General features: G+C 52.1%; 1 protein-coding gene across 6 annotated transcripts in view; it reads right to left on the bottom strand.

The window, feature by feature from the left end:
* Positions 1-11,723, bottom strand: part of qtrt1 (queuine tRNA-ribosyltransferase 1) — a 37,579-nt gene extending 25,856 nt beyond the window's left edge. For 5 of the 6 annotated variants that reach the window (XM_078234956.1, XM_078234957.1, XM_078234954.1 and 2 more), the window contains exons 1-2: positions 11,487-11,720; positions 5,012-5,080 (exon numbers count right to left, since the gene is read on the bottom strand). In XM_078234956.1, the coding sequence (XP_078091082.1) occupies positions 5,012-5,080; positions 11,487-11,699 (282 nt within the window). In that variant the 5' untranslated portion in view covers positions 11,700-11,720. Of the gene's footprint in view, positions 1-5,011; positions 5,081-11,486 lie in introns of all 6 variants that reach the window. The other variant, XM_078234958.1, reaches the window with a different exon arrangement.
* Positions 11,724-17,424: the final 5,701 nt, after the last annotated feature.

Below are 17,424 nucleotides of genomic sequence, written 5' to 3'. Positions count from 1 at the left end.
TGCATTTTCTGCAGAAGCCTACCATGGTGAACCTTATCAAACGCCTTACTAAAATCCATATATACCACGTCCACTGCCTTGCCCCCATCCACCTCCTTGGTCACTTTCTCAAAAAACTCAATAAGGTTAGTAAGGCACGACCTACCTGCCACAAAACCATGCTGACTATCACCTATCAATTCATTACTCTCCAAATAACTATAAATCCTATCCCTTATAATTTTTTCCAACATCTTGCCGACAACAGAAGTGAGACTCACCGGTCTATAATTCCCGGGGAAGTCTCTGTTCCCCTTCTTAAACAATGGGACAACATTCGCTAACCTCCAATCTTCTGGTACTATACCAGAGGCCAACGACGACCTGAAGATCAGAGCCAGAGGCTCTGCAATCACTTCTCTTGCCTCCCAGAGAATCCTTGGATAAATCCCATCCGGACCAGGGGATTTATCTATTTTCAGACCCTCCAGAATATCCTGCACATCCTCCTTATCAACTGCAATACTGTCTATTCTACTCCCCTATGGTCTGAGCAGTACACTGGTGAATCAGGAATGATATAGAATGAGCCCATGGACACGGTATTGCTATCGATAGGCCAAGTCCTGTATGGTCTTTGCAAAGATGAAGGAATCCTTCACTGTCTATGTGGAAAACTTGCCCAGAACTGGTTGCAGCAACTCCTCCAACCATTCGGCCAATTCACGTTGTGCAGAACTAGTCACAGGTAAGATAGGGTCGAAGGGGACATCACTGTGTGTGTTCTGGGCAGCCCATACATACATGGACGCAGTGTTTGGTGAGGACCAATCCATTCGTGTACACCACCAGGCAGCCTGTTACTCTTGCACGAATCCAACAAGCTTTTTTGTAACTTGCTTCTGAGCAGGGCTGTGCGATCATATTCAGTGGCAAGGCCAATAGATTCGGACCTGTTATTCAGAATGATACGCATTCCATCGATATATTCAGGCTTGGCTATTCCAGTTTCTTTGCTGGGCTTTCAGATATGTATTTCTGCAAAGACCAACCCTACCAAATATCCAGGCTGAATGTGAAAAACAACAGAATCATTGGGTATCCCACAATGTACATGTGTTAGGATCAGCGAGATATGCTTTCAAGGCCTAAATGAGAATTAAATGAAGCTACTGCAACGATGCTCAGCGGCAGTGAGTAACACAAATCAGATACACGGATGCATTAAAAGATCAATATTTAACTGTAATAGTGGAGAATCTTAATGCTTCAAAAATCATTGGTGCAAACAGACCTGGAACGCTGTGTACTGATGTGGAGATGCCGGCATTGGACTGGGGTAAACACAATAAGAAGTCTCACAACACCAGGTTAAAGTCCAACAGGTTTATTTGGTAGCAAAAGCCGCTTTACACTGTGTACTGTCCAGGTCTCCGAAAGCTAGTGGCTCGTGCTACCAAATAAACCTGTTGGACTTTAACCTGGTGTTGTGAGACTTCTTACTGTGTTCACCCCAGTCCAACGCCGGCATCTCCACATCCTGTCCAGGTCACCAGATTACAACCATTGAAAGGATACAGAGAAAAGCAGACAGCAGAATTCAAGGGAAGAAGGGATTGGATTATGCAGTGATTAGGTAAATTGGGCAAGTTTCCACTGGAAAAAAAGATTGAATGGTACGATTGCTGGTTTTAGGAATTTAGAGAGATGAGATAACATCAACTATGACAAACGGCTCGACCTGGAACAGAACAGATGAACCCGAGGACATGGGGACAAAATTCTAAACAAATCTGTGGAAACAATATCTCAGATTGGAGATGCGGGGCTCCAGAGAAAACATTGGGAGCTGTTAGTACTGATACATTTCAGTGTTAGAGAGATATCCCCCAGGGAGATACTAAATGGTTTTTTTGCATCCGTATTTACTGAGGAAATGGGCATGGAGTTTACGGAAATAGGGCAAACAGGTAGGGAGGTCATGGAACCTTTACAGATTAAAGGGGAGGAGGTGCTCGCTGTCTTGAGGCAAATCAGAGTGGATAAATCCCCAGGACTGGACAGGGTATTCCCACGGACCTTGAGGGAAGCTAGTGTTGAACTTGCAGGGGCCCTGGCAGACATATTTAAAATGTCAGTATTCACGGGGGTGGTGCCGGATGATTGGAGGGTGGCTCATGTTGTTCCGTTGTTCAAAAAAGGTTCCAAAAGAAATCCGGGAAATTATAGGCCAGTAAGTTTGATGTCGGTGGTGGGCAAGTTATTGGAAGGTGTGACAAGGGATAGGATCTACAAATATTTGGATAGACAGGGACTTATTAGGGAGAGTCAACATGGCTTTGTGCGTGGTAGGTCATGTTTGACCAATCTATTAGAGTTTTTCGAGGAGGTTACCAGGAAAGTGGATGAAGGGAAGGCGATGGATGTTGTCTACCTGGATTTCAGCAAGGCCTTTGACAAGATCCCTCATGGGAGGTTAGTTAGGAAGGTTCAGTCGCTAGGTATACATGGGGAGGTAGTAAATTGGATTAGACACTGGCTCAATGGAAGAAGCCAGAGAGTGGTTGTGGAGGATTGCTTCTCTGAGTGGAGGCCTGTGACTAGTGGTGTGCCGCAGGGATCGGTGTTGGGTCCATTGTTGTTTGTCATATATATCAATGATCTGGATGATAATGTGGTAAATTAGATCAGCAAGATTGCTGATGATACAAAGATTGGAGGTGTCGTGGACAGTCAGGAATGTTTTCAAAGCTTGCAGAGGGATTTGGACCAACTAGAAAAATGGGCTGAAAAATGGCAAATGGAATTTAACGCAGACAAGTGTGAGATATTGCACTTTGGAAGGACAAACCAAAGAAGAACGTACAGGGTAAATGGTAGGACTCTGAAGAGTGCAGGTGAACAGAGGGATCTGGGAATACAGGTACAGAATTCCCTAAAAGTGACGTCACAGGTGGATAGGGTCGTAAAGAATGCCTTTGGTACATTGGCCTTTATAAATCGGAGTATCGAGTATAAAAGTTGGAGTGTTATGGTAAGGTTATATAATAAGAAGTTTAACAACACCAGGTTAAAGTCCAAAAGGTTTATTTGGTAGCAAAAGCCACAAATGAGTTAGTACTAAATGAGTTAGTACTACCAAATAAACCTGTTGGACTTTAACCTGGTGTTGTTAAACTTCTTACTGTGTTTACCCCAGTCCAACGCCGGCATCTCCACATCAAGGTTATATAAGGCATTGGTGAGGCCGAATTTGGAGTATTGTGTACAGTTTTGGTCACCTAGTTACAGGAAGGATGTAAATAAGGTTGAAAGAGTGCAGAGAAGGTTCACAAGGATGTTGCCGGGACTTGAGAAGCTGAGTTACAGAGAGAGATTGAATAGGTTGGGACTTTATTCCCTGGAGTGCAGAAGATTGAGGGGAGATTTGATAGAGGTATATAAGATTTTGATGGGTATAGATAGAGTGAATGCAAGCAGGCTTTTTCCGCTGAGGCTAGGGGAGAAAAAAACCAGAGGGCATGGGTTAAGGGTGAAAGGAGAAAAGTTTAAAGGGAATATTAGGGGGGGCTTCTTCACGCAGAGAGTGGTGGGAGTGTGGAATGAGCTGCCGGATAAAGTGGTAAATGCGGGGTCACTTTTAACATTTAAGAAAAACTTGGACGGGTTCATGGATGTGGAGGGATATGGTCCAAGTGCAGGTCAGTGGGACTAGGCATAAAATGGTTCGGCACAGACAAGAAGGGCCAAAAGGCCTGTTTCTGAGCTGTAATTTTCTATGGTTCTATGGAGTATCAGTTAGTACTGATACATTTCAGTGTTAGAGAGATATCCCCCGGGAGTATCAGTTAGTACTAACTCATTTCAATGTGTTAGAGATATTCCTCAGGGAGTATCAGTTAGTACTGCTACATTTCAGTGTGTTAGAGAGATATCTCCCAGGGAGTATCAGTTAGTACTGATACATTTCAGTGTTAGAGAGATATCCCCCAGGGTGTATCAGTTAGTACAGATACATTTCAGTATTAGAGAGGTATCCCCCAGGGAGTATCAGTTAGTACTGATACATTTCAATGTTACAGAGATATCCCCCAGGGAGTATGAGTTAGTACTAACTCATTTCAGTTTGTTAGAGATATCGCCCAGGGAGTATCAGTTAGTACTGATACATTTCAGTATGTTAAAGCGATAGCCCCCAGAGAATATCAGTTAGTACTGATACATGTCAGTGTGTTAGAGAGATATCTTCCAGGGAGCATCAGTTAGTACTGATACATTTCAGTGTTAGAGAGATATCCCCCAGGGAGTATCAGTTAGTACTGATACGTTTCAGTGTGTTAGAGTGATATCGCCCAGGGAGTATCAGTTAGTACTGATACATTTCAGTGTGTTAGAGAGATATCCCCCAGGGAGTATCAGTTAGTACTGATACGTTTCAGTGTGTTAGAGTGATATCGCCCAGGGAGTATCAGTTAGTACTGATACATTTCAGTGTTAGAGAGATATCCCCCAGGGAGTATCAGTTAGTACTGATACGTTTCAGTGTGTTAGAGCGATATCGCCCAGGGAGTCAGTTAGTACTGATACATTTCAGTGTTAGAGAGATATCCCCCAGGGAGTATCAGTTAGTACTGATACATTTCAGTGTTAGAGAGATATCCCCCAGGGAGTATCAGTTAGTACTGATACATTTCAGTGTGTTAGAGCGATAACGCCCAGGGACTATCAGTTTATTCAGACATGGCATCTGTCAAATGGAGTGTTTTCAGGAGGACCTTTGGTTCCCAAATCTCTCCAGCACGGGGTTTTCCCAGCTCATGTTTTGGTGTGTTGTAGACTCATTGACAGAGCTGACCCTGGTGGTTAGACATTGTAAAATGCAGGATGGTGAAAGAGGGACTGTGTCGACCATTTTGTGTATCTAGCGGCTCCTATGGTGCAGATAAGATGTTAACAATAGAGAAATATCTCCGTGTGGATTCCCGAAAGCACCAGTTCTTCCTGTTGTTAAGGGTTTGTGTTAAATACTCACCGTTAGCAACGCTCTCTTCCAGTTCATGAAACCATGCAGCCCGTTTGCCTTTTTGATAAGTTCCGGCCCCTGGAGTGAGAGAGAAAAGCAGCTGTTTGTGCTCTACACTGTGCTTGGCTCCGTCTGGTACTGAGACATGGAACAGCATGATCCCAGCTACTGCACTATGTCCTTCCCACCCACTCCCACACCCATCTCTCCTCCCATTCCTCATCAGCACACTTCACCACACCCCCTTTTCTTCTCCCCACCCTCTTCCCCTCCTCCTACCACCTCCACCACTTCCTCCCACCCCTCTCTTCCTCCCTCCTTCAAATGGCATTTGATAAAGTGCCACATCAAAATGTTGTTGTGGAAAATAAAAGCTCATGTGTAGTGGATACCATATTGACTTGGATAGAAGATTGGCTAGCTGACAGAAAGCTGAGAGTAGGCATAAATGGGCCTTTTTCAGGTTGGTGAGATGTAATGAGTGCCACAGTGCTGGGACCTCAATTGTTTAGAATTTATATAAAGGGCTCGATAAGAGGTTTCCAAATTTACCGATGACACACAGATATGTAGGAAATTAAGTTGTGAAATGGTTGTTGGAAGTTCCGGGGTATAGATGTTTCAGTAAGAGTAGGGAAGGTGGTAAAAGAGGTGGTGGAGTAGCATTGTTAATCAAGGATAGTTTAACGGCTGCAGAAAGGCAGTTCGAGGGGGATCTGCCTACTGAGGTAATATGGGCTGAAGTTAGAAATAGGAAAGGAGCGGTCACGTTGTTAGGAGTTGTCTTTAGGCCCCCAAATAGTAATAGAGATGTGGAGGAAGAAATTGCTAAGCAGATTATGGATATGTGTGGGGGTCACAGGGTAGTTGTCATGGGGGACTTTAACTTTCCAAATATTGATTGGAACCTTTAATAGGTCGAATAGTTTGGGGCAGTTTTTGTGCAGGAGGGTTTCCTGACACAATATGTGGATAGGCCAACAAGAGGTGGGGCCACATTGGATTTGGTACTGGGAAATGAACCGGGCCAAGTGTTAGATTTGGTTGTGGGAGAGCACTTTGGAGATAGTGACCACAATTCGGTGTCTTTCGTTATTGCAATGGAGAGGGATAGGGCCATACGGCAGGGCAAGGTTTATAATTGGGGGAGAGGTAATTATGATGCGATTAGGCAAGAATTAGGGGGCATAAGATGGGAACAGAAACTGTCAGGGAAAGGCACTAATGAAAAGTGGAGCTTGTTCAAAGAACAATTACTGTGTGTCCTTGATAAGTATGTCCCTGTCAGGCTGGGAGGGAATGGCCGAGTGAGGGAACCATGGTTCACGAAAGAGGTGGAATGTCTTGTGAAAAGGAAGAGGGAAGCTTATGTAGGGATGAGGAAACAAGGTTCAGATGACTCGATTGAAGGTTACAAGTTAGCAAGGAATGAGCTGAAAAAGGAGCTTAGGAGAGGGCATGAGAAGTCCTTGGCGGGTCGGATCAAGGAAAATTCCAAGGCTTTTTACTCTCATGTGAGGAATAAAAGAATGACCAGGGTGAGGTTAGGGCCAGTCAAGGACAGTAGTGGGAACTTGTGCATGGAGTCAGAAGAGATAGGAGAGGCGATGAATGAATACTTCTCTTCAGTGTTCACCAAGGAGAGGGGCCATGTTTTTGAGGATGAGAGTGTGATACAGGCTGATGGGCTGGAGGAGGTAGATGTTCTGAGGGAAGATGTATTAGCAATTTTGAAAAACCTGAAGGTCGATAAGTCCCCTGGGCCAGATGAGATATATCCTAGGATTCTTTGGGAGGCAAGGGATGAGATTGCAGAGCCTTTGGCTTTGATCTTTGGGTCCTCACTATCCACGGGGATAGTGCCAGAGGACTGGAGAGTGGCGAATTTTGTTCCTCTGTTCAAGAAAGGAAATAGGAATGACCCTGGTAATTATAGGCCGGTTAGTCTTACTTCGGTGGTCGGTAAGTTAATGGAAAAGGTCCTGAGGGATAGGATTTACGACCATTTAGAAAGATGCAGCTTAATCCGGGATAGTCAACACTGATTCGTGAAGGGTAAGTCTTGCCTCACAAATTTGATTGAATTTTTTGAGGAGGTAACTAAGTGTGTCGATGAAGGTAGAGCAGTTGATGTCATATACTTGGATTTTAGTAAGGCGTTGGATAAGGTCCCCCATGGTCGGCTCATGAAGAAAGTAAGGAGGCGTGGGATAGAGGGAAATTTGGTCGATTGGATGAGTAACTGGCTATCTCATAGAAAGAAGTTTAACAACACCAGGTTAAAGTCCAACAGGTTTATTTGGTAGCAAAAGCCACACAAGCTTTCGGAGCTGCAAGCCCCTTCTTCAGGTGAGTGGGAATTCTGTTCACAAACAGAGCATATAAAGACACAAACTCAATTTCATAATGGTTGAAACCGGGATATTGGGTTCATGTCCCACTATTTGTAACCCCCCACAGAGTTTCACTGGCTGTCTTGTCTGGAGACAATACACATCTTTTTAGCCTGTCTTGATGCTCTCTCCACTCATGTTGTTTTGTTTCTTAAAGACTTGATTAGTTGTAAGTATTCGCATTCCAACCATTATTCATGTAAATTGAGTTTGTGTCTTACTCTTAAAAGGTTTACCCTGTATCCTCAGACTGTGGCTCCTGATTCTGGACTCCCCGACCATCGGGAACATCCTTCCTGCATCTACCCTGTCCAGTCCGGTTAGAATTTTATAGGTTTCTATGAGATCCCCCCTTATTCTTTGGAACACCAGCGACGACAATCCTAACTGACTCAATGTCTCCTCATGCTTCAGTTCCGCCATCCCAGGAATCAGTTTGGTAAACCTTCACTGCACCCACTCTAGAGCGGGAACATCCTTCCTCAGATGAGACCAAAACCGCACACACTATTCCAGATGTGGCCTCACCAAGATCCTGTATAATTGCAGCAAGACATCCCTGCTCCTGTACTTGAGTTAAGGAAAAACAAATCCTCTCATTACGAAGGCCAACATACTGTTTGCCTGCTGCACCTGCATGCTTACCTTCAGCGACTGGTGTACAAGGACACCCACGTCTCGTTGCACATTCCCCTCAATTTATAGACAGATAATAATCTGTTTTCCTGGTTTTGTTTCAGATTATCCACCAAAGTGGATGACCTCACATTTATCCATATTACACTGCACCTGCCAAGCATTTACCCACTCACTCAACCTGTCCAAATCACACTGAAGGATCTTTGCATCCTCCTCATGGCTCACTCTTCCACCATCTAAATCATTAATATATATAGCGAGTAGCTGGGGTCCCAGCACTGATCCCTACGGTACCCCACTAGTCATTGCCTGCCATTTGGAAAAAGACCCATTTATTCCTTCTCTGTTTCCTGTCAGCCAACCAGTTTTCTATCCATCTCAATACACTACTCCCAATCCCATGTGCTTTAATTTTACACACTAATCTCTTATGTGGGACTTTGTGGAAAGCCTTCTGAAAGTCCAAATAAACCTTATACACTGACTCCCTCTCATCAACTCTACTGGTTACATCCTTGAAGAATTCTAGTAAATTTGTCAAGCATGGTTTCCCCTTCATAAATCCATGCTGACTCTGTCCAATCCTGCCACTGTTTTCCAAGGGTTTTGCAATAAAATCTTTGTTTTGGCATACAGCATAATCTAGGAAAATGTGAAATTGTCCATTTTGTTCAGAACAAAAAACCTTATTATCTAAATGGTACGAGATTGCTGAGGTAGAGAGCAATCTGGGTGTCTTAGTGCATGAATCACAAAAGACTAGTATGCAGGTACAGCAAGTAATTAGAACGTTACCATTTATTGCGAGAGTAATTGAATACAAAAGTAGGAAGTTATGTTTCAGTCACACAGAGCGCTACATTAGTTATCAATACTGTGTAAGATATAAGAACATAGTAACAGGAGTAGGCAATTCAGTCCCCTACCACCCTGCGCCCCCGCTCTCGCCTCTCCTCCCTCCTCCCCCCCCACTGCTCCTCACCCCCCCGCGCCTCACACCCCCCCCATTGCGCTCGCCTCCCCCCCCAACCTCCTCTCCTCCCCCAACCTCCTCTCCTCTCCCCCCCACCTCCTCTCCTCTCACCACCCCACGCCCCCGCACCTCCTCTCCTCACCACCCCACGCCCCCCCCACCTCCGCTCCTCACCACGCCACGCCCCCCCACCTCCTCTCCTCACCACCCCACGCCCCCCCCACCTCCTCTCTGCGCAGGCCCCGCCCCCCCACCTCCTCTCCTCACCCCTCCCCCCTCCTCTCCTCACCCTTCCCCACGCGCACGCACCCCCCCCAAGCCCGCCTCTCCTCCACCCCCCGCGCGCGCCTCACCAACCCCCCCCGCGTGCTTCACCACCCCCCCGCGCGCCTCACCACCCCCCCCGCGCACCTCACCACCCCCCCCACGCGCCTCACCACCACCCCCCCCGCGCGCGCGCCTCACCACCACCCCCCCCGCGCGCCTCACCACCCCCCCGCGCGCCTCAACACCACCCCCCCGTGCGCCTCACCACCACCCCCCCGCGCGCCTCACCACCACCCCCGGCCTCACTCCCCCCGCGCCTCACCCCCCCCCGCGCCTCACCCCCACCCGCGCCTCACCACCCCCCCCACGCGCCTCACCACACCCCCCCCGCGCCTCACCACCCCCCCGCGTGCCTTACCACCCCCCCGCCTCACCACCCTCCCCGCCTCACCACCCCCCCGCCTCACCACCCCCCCACCCCTCACCACCCCCCCCCGCGCGCCTCACCCCCCCCCGCGCGCCTCACGCCCCCCGCGCCTCACCACCCCCCCACCCCGCGCGCCTCACCACCCCCCCACCCCGCGCACCTCACCACCCCCCCACCCTGCGCGCCTCACCACCACACCCCCCGCGCGCCTCACCACCACCCCCCCCGCGCGCCTCACCACCACCCCCCCGCGCGCCTCACCACCACCCCCCCCCGCGCGCCTCACCACCACCCCCCCGCGCGCCTCACCACCACCCCCCCGCGCGCCTCACCACCACCCCCCCGCGCGCCTCACCACCCCCCCCCCGCGCGCCTCACCACCACCCCCCCGCGCGCCTCACCACCCCCCCCCCCCCGCGCGCCTCACCACCCCCCCCCCCGCGCGCCTCACCACCCCCCCCGCGCGCCTCACCACCCCCCTGCGCGCGCCTCACCACCCCCCCCGCGCGCCTCACCACCACCCCCCCGCGCGCCTCACCACCACCCCCCCGCGCGCCTCACCACCACCCCCCCCGCGCGCCTCACCACCACCCCCCCCGCGCGCCTCACCACCAGCCCCCCCCCGCGCGCCTCACCACCACCCCCCCCCGCGCGCCTCACCACCACCCCCCCCGCGCGCCTCACCACCACCCCCCCCGCGCCCACCACCACCCCCCCCGCCCCTCACCACCCCCCCGCCCCTCACCACCCCCCCCGCCCCTCACCACCCCCCCCGCGCGCCTCACCACCACCCCCCCCGCGCGCCTCACCACCAGCCCCCCCCCCGCGCGCCTCACCACCACCCCCCCCCGCGCGCCTCACCACCACCCCCCCCGCGCGCCTCACCACCACCCCCCCCGCGCCCACCACCACCCCCCCCGCCCCTCACCACCCCCCCGCCCCTCACCACCCCCCCCGCGCGCCTCACCACCCCCCCCCCGCGCGCCTCACCACCCCCCCCCGCGCGCCTCACCACCCCCCCCGCGCGCCTCACCACCCCCCCCCGCGCGCCTCACCACCCCCCCCCGCGCGCCTCACCACCCCCCCCCGCGCGCCTCACCACCCCCCCCGCCTCACCACCCCCCCCCGCCTCACCACCCCCCCCCGCCTCACCACCCCCCCCGCGCGCCTCACCACCCCCCCCGCCCCTCACCACCCCCCCCGCCCCTCACCACCCCCCCCGCCCCTCACCACCCCCCCCGCCCCTCACCACCCCACCCCAACCCCTCGCCACCCCCCCACCCACCCCTCGCCACCCCCCCCACCCCTCACCACCCCCCCCCACCCCTCACCACCCCCCCCCACTCCCCACCCCCCCACCTCACCCCCCACCCCCCCCACCCACCTCACCCCCCACCCCCCCCACCCCCCACCCCTCCCACCCACCTCACCCCCCACCCCCCCCACCCCCCACCCCTCCCACCCACCTCACCCCCCACCCCCCCCACCCACCTCACCCCCCACCATCCCCACCCACCTCACCCCCCACCCACCTCACCCCCCACCCCCCCCACCCACCTCACCCCCCACCCCCCCCACCACCCCCCCCACCCACCTCACCCCCCACCCCCCCCACCACCCCCCCCACCCACCTCACCCCCCACCCACCTCACCCCCCCCACCCACCTCACCCACCACCCCCCCCACCCACCTCACCCCCCCCACCCACCTCACCCCCCCCACCCACCTCACCCCCCCCCCCCCACCCCCCCCCCCCCCTCACCCCCCTACCCTCCCCTCCCTCACCGGCCTCATGCCCAGGTGGTAGGTGTTCCCCAGGCAGATTTCGCAGCCCAGCGCCTCCAGCTGCGGCCCCGCGATTCCCTTCAGGGTTCCCTGGGTTCCGACCGGCATGAAGACCGGGGTGTCCACGGTGCCGTGCGGGAGCTGCAGGCGGCAGCGCCGCGCCCGGGTGACGGGGCAGTCGGTGCGGCTCAGAGTGCGGAGCGGAGCGGCCATGACCGGAACCGGAAACAGCCGGAACCCAGCAACGATCCTCCTATAGATTATAGAAATCACCTTTCACCCCGGCCTGTGGACAGGGTGGGCACAGGGGGCGGCACAGTGACATGTGGTGGCAGGGTGGGCACAGGGAGCGGCAGGGTGGGCACAGGGGGTGGCAGGGTGGGCACAGGGAGCGGCAGGGTGGGCACAGGGAGCGGCACAGTGACACAGGGTGGGCACAGGGATGGCATGGTGGGCACAGGGGGCGGCAGGGTGGGCACAGGGGTTGGCAGGGTGGGCACAGGTTGGCAGGGTGGGCACAGGGGGCGGCAGGGTAGGCACAGGGGGCGGCACAGTGACACAGGACGGCATGGTGACACAGGGCAGCATTGTGACACAGGGGGCAGCATTGTGGCACAGGGGGCGGCAGGGTGGGCACAGGGGGCGGCAGGGTGGGCACAGGGGGCGGCAGGGTGGGCACAGGGGGCGGCAGGGTGGGCACAGGGGGCGGCAGGGTAGGCACAGTGGTTAGCACTGCTGCCTTACAGCGTCAGGGATCCGGGTTTGATTCCGGGCTTGGGTCACTGTCTGTGCAGAGTCTGCACGTTCTCCCCATGTCTGTGTAGGTTTCCTCCGGGTGCACCGGTTTCCTCCCACAGTCGGAAAGGTTACATCTGCGGGTTACATGGATGAGCCGTGCTAAATTGCCCCTTAGCATCAGGGGGACTAGCAGGGTAAATGCATGGGGCTATGGCCGTGTGGGATTGTGGTCGGTGTAGACTCGATGGGCCGAATGGCCTCTTTCTGCACTGTAGGGATTCTATGATATATGGACCACGTTTCACCACCATCCAACGGATAATATGGGATATATGCCGCCTTTCACCGCATTAAAAGCAGCGTCAGATATGCAATAGTTAATTTGTGCACAGCAAGATCCCACAAAGTGCAGCGATCGCTCCATACTGACCCTCTGACCGTGCGGCGCACCTTCATACTGACCCTCTGAAAGTGTAGCTCTCCCTCAATATTGACTCTCCAACGGTGTGGTGCTCCCTCAGTGACTGACCTTTTGACTGCACAGTGCTCCCTTAGCACCGTGCATTGGGAGCGTCAGCCTTGATTTTATGTTGAAGATCCTGCAGCGGGACTTAAAGCCATGGCTTTCTGACTCTGAAGAGCGAGTGGTACTATCCGATGCGGAGCTAACGCCAGTGAGATAGAGGTTGGGGTGCAGTGAACGCAAGGCTCAAAACAGAGTTCCCAGTGTGTCTTATCCTATTCCAACTCCAAACACACCTGACCATGGGCAGTTGTCCCACAATGGTCTGTGTCATCCTGGACAAACTTTGACAGCTGTTCTTAAGATTCTACAATTTCTGCTCTCTTAAGCATTAATTAGAATGCCATTGTTACCCCACCTCTTCCCACGCCCCCCCCCCCCAATCAAAATTCTGAATAAAACTAAAGGAAATGCATCAAATTAAATGTTGTTGCCCAGGATGCCACAATGACAAACTGGGTCAGTGGGTGTCAATCTGTAACTTTCCCATCTGGGGATGGGGCAAATATCCTCGGAGTAAGATCCTAGCAATCCTGCTCTCATCCATCTCATAGCCCACATTCCAAATATAAATTCATGGTCCATTGATTTATTTAACCCTCTAACTGAAGAGTTTGGGAATCTCTGGTCACAGCTCCATCAGTCAGGGAATAGAATCGGACTGAATGTAGAGGAACACAAGCAACTCTTTGTGCTGGACTGATAGCACCATGAACTGGAGGTCAGTGGGGTGGCAGGAAGGGTTCAGAGTGAGGAGAGGTGGTCATTGTGAGAGAAACTCAGAGTGGGGTGGTCAGTGTGAGGGGGGTCATTGTGGGAGGAGGGTGTGGGGGGGGGGTTCAGTGTGGAGGTGGTCAAAGTGAAGGGGTGACTGTGGGGGATAATGTAGGAGGTCAATGTGGAAGGTTCAATGTGTGCGCGAAGGTTAGTTTGTGAGGGGGTCAGTGTGGAAGGGGTGAATATGGGGATCAATGTGTGGGGTTCAGTATGTGTGAGGAGGGTTAGTGTGCGAGGGGTTCAGGAAGGGGTGACTATGGGGGTTAATGTGGGGGTTCAGTATGTGTGAGGAGGGTTAGTGTGAGGGGGTCAGTGTAGGATTGTGTCAGTGTGGGGGTGGGATTCACGTGTTAATGATTTTGATGAGACTGGACTTTTTTTGCAAGAATATACTTTATTCATAAAACATGTAAAATAACTACATCACAAAATGGCCATCACAGGTAGAGCAATGATAACTACATTTTCTACATCGATCAAGTTGCACTGAGGTGTTTAAATAGAATTGTGATACATGTAATATTCACTGTGTACATTCAATAGGAGCTATCCAGTCCAAGGGGGTCTATACAATTCCACTCCCCTCAGTTCTCTCTGGCTGAAAGATCTTAGTAAGAAGTCTCACAACACCAGGTTAAAGTCCAACAGGTTTATTTGGTCGCACAAGCCACTAGCTTTCGGAGCGCTGCCCCTTCGTCAGGTGAGTGGGAGTTCTGTTCACAAACAGGGCATATAAAGACACCAACTCAATTTACAAAATAATGGTTGGAATGCGAGTCTTTACAGGTAATCAAGTCTTAAAGGTACAGACAATGAGAGAGGGTTAAGCACAGGTTAAAGAGATGTGTATTGTCTCCAGCCAGGACAGCAATGCCATCCGTGCTCTCAAGACCAACCGCAACATTGTCATCAAACCAGCAGACAAAGGAAGGGCCATCGTCATACTGAACAGAACGGATTACTGCAAAGAAGTGTACTGACGACTGAACAACGAGGAACACTATAGACAGTTACCCACAGATCCAACCAAAGAACACACCCGTCAACTCAACAGACTGATCAAGACCTTTGATCTGGACCTTCAGAACACCCTCCGTGCTCTCATCCCACGTACTCCCCGCGTTGGAGATCTCTACTGCCTCCTGAAGATACACAAGGCAAACACACCCAGCCGTCCCATCGTATCGGGCAATGGGATCCTGTGCGAGAACCTCTCCGGCTATGTCGAGGGCATCCTGAAACCCATTGTACAAAGAACCCCCAGCTTTTGTCGCGACACTACGGACTTCCTACAGAAACTCAGCACACATGGAGCAGTTGAACCAGGAGCACTCCTCGTCACAATGGATGTCTCGGCACTCTACACCAGCATCCCCCACGATGATGGCATTGCTGCAACAGCCTCAGTACTCAACGCTGACAACTGCCAATCTCCAGATGCAATTTTACAACTCATCCGCTTCATCCTGGACCACAATGTCTTCACCTTCAACAACCAGGTCTTCATCCAGACACACAGAACAGCCATGGGGAACAAATTCGCACCTCAATATGCCAACATCTTCACGCACAGGTTCGAACAAGACCTCTTCACCACACAGGACCTTCAACCGATGCTATAAACCAGATACATCAATGACATTTTCTTCCTTTGGACTCATGGTGAGCAATCACTGAAACAACTATATGATGACATCAACAAGTTCCATCCCACCATCAGACTCACCATGGACTATTCTCCGGAATCGGTTGCATTCTTGGACACATGCATCTCCATCAAGGACGGTCACCTCAGCACTTCACTGTACCGCAAGCCCACAGATAACCTCACAATGCTCCACTTCTCCAGCTTCCACCCTAAACACGTTAAAGCAGCCATCCCCTACGGACAAGCCCTCCGTATACACAGGATCTGCTCAGATGAGGAGGATCGCAACAGACACCTCCAGACACTGAAAGATGCCCTCATAAGAACAGGATAGAAATCTTAGTTTCTAAGATTTCTAAGAACAGGATATGGCGCTCGACTCATCAATCGACAGTTCCGACGCGCCACAGCGAAAAACTGCACCGACCTCCTCAGAAAACAAACACGGGACACGGCGGACAGAGTACCCTTCGTCGTCCAGTACTTCCCCGGAGTGGAGAAGCTACGACATCTTCTCTGGAGCCTTCAACATGTCATTGATGAAGACGAACATCTCACCAAGGCCATCCCCACACTCCCACTTCTTACCTTCAAACAACCACACAACCTCAAACAGACCATTGTCCGCAGCAAACTACCCAGCCTTCAGGAGAACAGTGACCATGACACCACACAACTCTGCCACAGCAACCTCTGCAAGACGTGCCAGATCATCGACACGGATGCCATCATCTCACGTGAGAACACCATCCACCAGGTACACGATACATACACTTGCAACTCGGCCAACGTTGTCTACCTGATATGCTGCAGGAAAGGATGTCCTGAGGCATGGTACATTGGGGAAACCATGCAGACGCTACGACAAGGGATGAATGAACACCGCTCGACAATCACCAGGCAAGAGTGTTCTCTTCCTGTTGGGGGACACTTCAGCACTCAAACATTCAGCCTCTGATCTTCGGGTAAGCGTTCTCCAAGGCGGCCTTCACGACACACGACAACGCAGAGCCGCTGAGCAGAGACTGATAGCCAAGTTCCGCACACATGAGGACAGCCTCAACCGAGATCTTGGATTGATGTCACACTACCTGTAACCCCCACGACTTGCCTGGGTTTGCAAAATCTCACGAACTGTCCTGGCTAGAGACAATACACATCTCTTTAACCTGTGCTTAACACTCTCTCCACTCACATTGTCTGTACCTTTAGGACTTGATTACCTATAAAGACTCGCATTCCAACCATTATTTTGTAAATTGAGTTGGTGTCTTTATATGCCCTGTTTGTGAACAGAACTCTCACTCACCTGATGAAGGAGCAGCGCTCCGAAAGCTAGTGGCTTGTGCTACCATATAAACCTGTTGGACTTTAACCTGGTGTTGTGAGACTTCTTACTGTGTTTACCCCAGTCCAACGCCGGCATCTCCACATCATGAAAGATCTTCCATTGCGCCTCTGCAGCGGCTGCTCTAAGTTTTAGTGTGTCCCTCAGCACGTATTCCTGGGCTTTGGAATGTGCCAGTCTGCAACACTCGATCAGGGATAACTCTTTGTCCTGGAAGACCAACAAGTTTTGGGCAGATCAAAGAGCGTCTTTCACTGAGTTGATGACCCTCCAGCAGCAGCTGATGTTTGTGTTGGTGTGTGTCCCTGGGAACAGCCCGTAGAGCACAAAGTCCTGTGTCCCTGGGAACAGCCCGTAGAGCACAGAGTCTCATGTCTCTGGGAACATTCTGTAGAGCACAGAATCCTGCGTCCCTGTGAACAGCCCATAGAGCACAGAGTCCCCGTCCCTGGGAACAGCCCGTAGAGCACAGAGTCCCCGTCCCTGGGAACAGCCCGTAGAGCACAGAGTCCCCGTCCCTGGGAACAGCCCATAGAGCACAGAGTCCCCGTCCCTGGGAACAGCCCGTAGAGCACAGAGTCCCCGTCCCTGGGAACAGCCCGTAGAGCACAGATTCCTGTGTCCCTGGGAACAGCCCGTAGAGCACAGAGTCCTGCTTCACAGAGCTGCTCGGGATGAACAAATACCACCTCATCTCTGTCCAGACCTTCTTCACAAAGGAGGTGGACAACAGTCTCCTCCTCACCACTGTCACCACCAGGGCAACGTGCAGAGGGATTGGGACTCCAGGTGTATAAGAAGGATCTAACAGGGAGGGGCTTTCTCACTGCCATCCAAGCTTCATCATGATGCTTGTTTGAAAGTTCTGGTGATGGGGCATTCTGACAAATGGGTTTGAAGTTCT

This window comes from Mustelus asterias, chromosome 19, assembly GCF_964213995.1.
Source record: "Mustelus asterias chromosome 19, sMusAst1.hap1.1, whole genome shotgun sequence".
In the NCBI taxonomy this organism is placed as follows: Eukaryota; Metazoa; Chordata; class Chondrichthyes; order Carcharhiniformes; family Triakidae; genus Mustelus; species Mustelus asterias.
The sequence above is the reverse complement of the archived record's forward strand: the minus strand, read 5'-3'. Positions and strand labels throughout refer to the sequence as shown.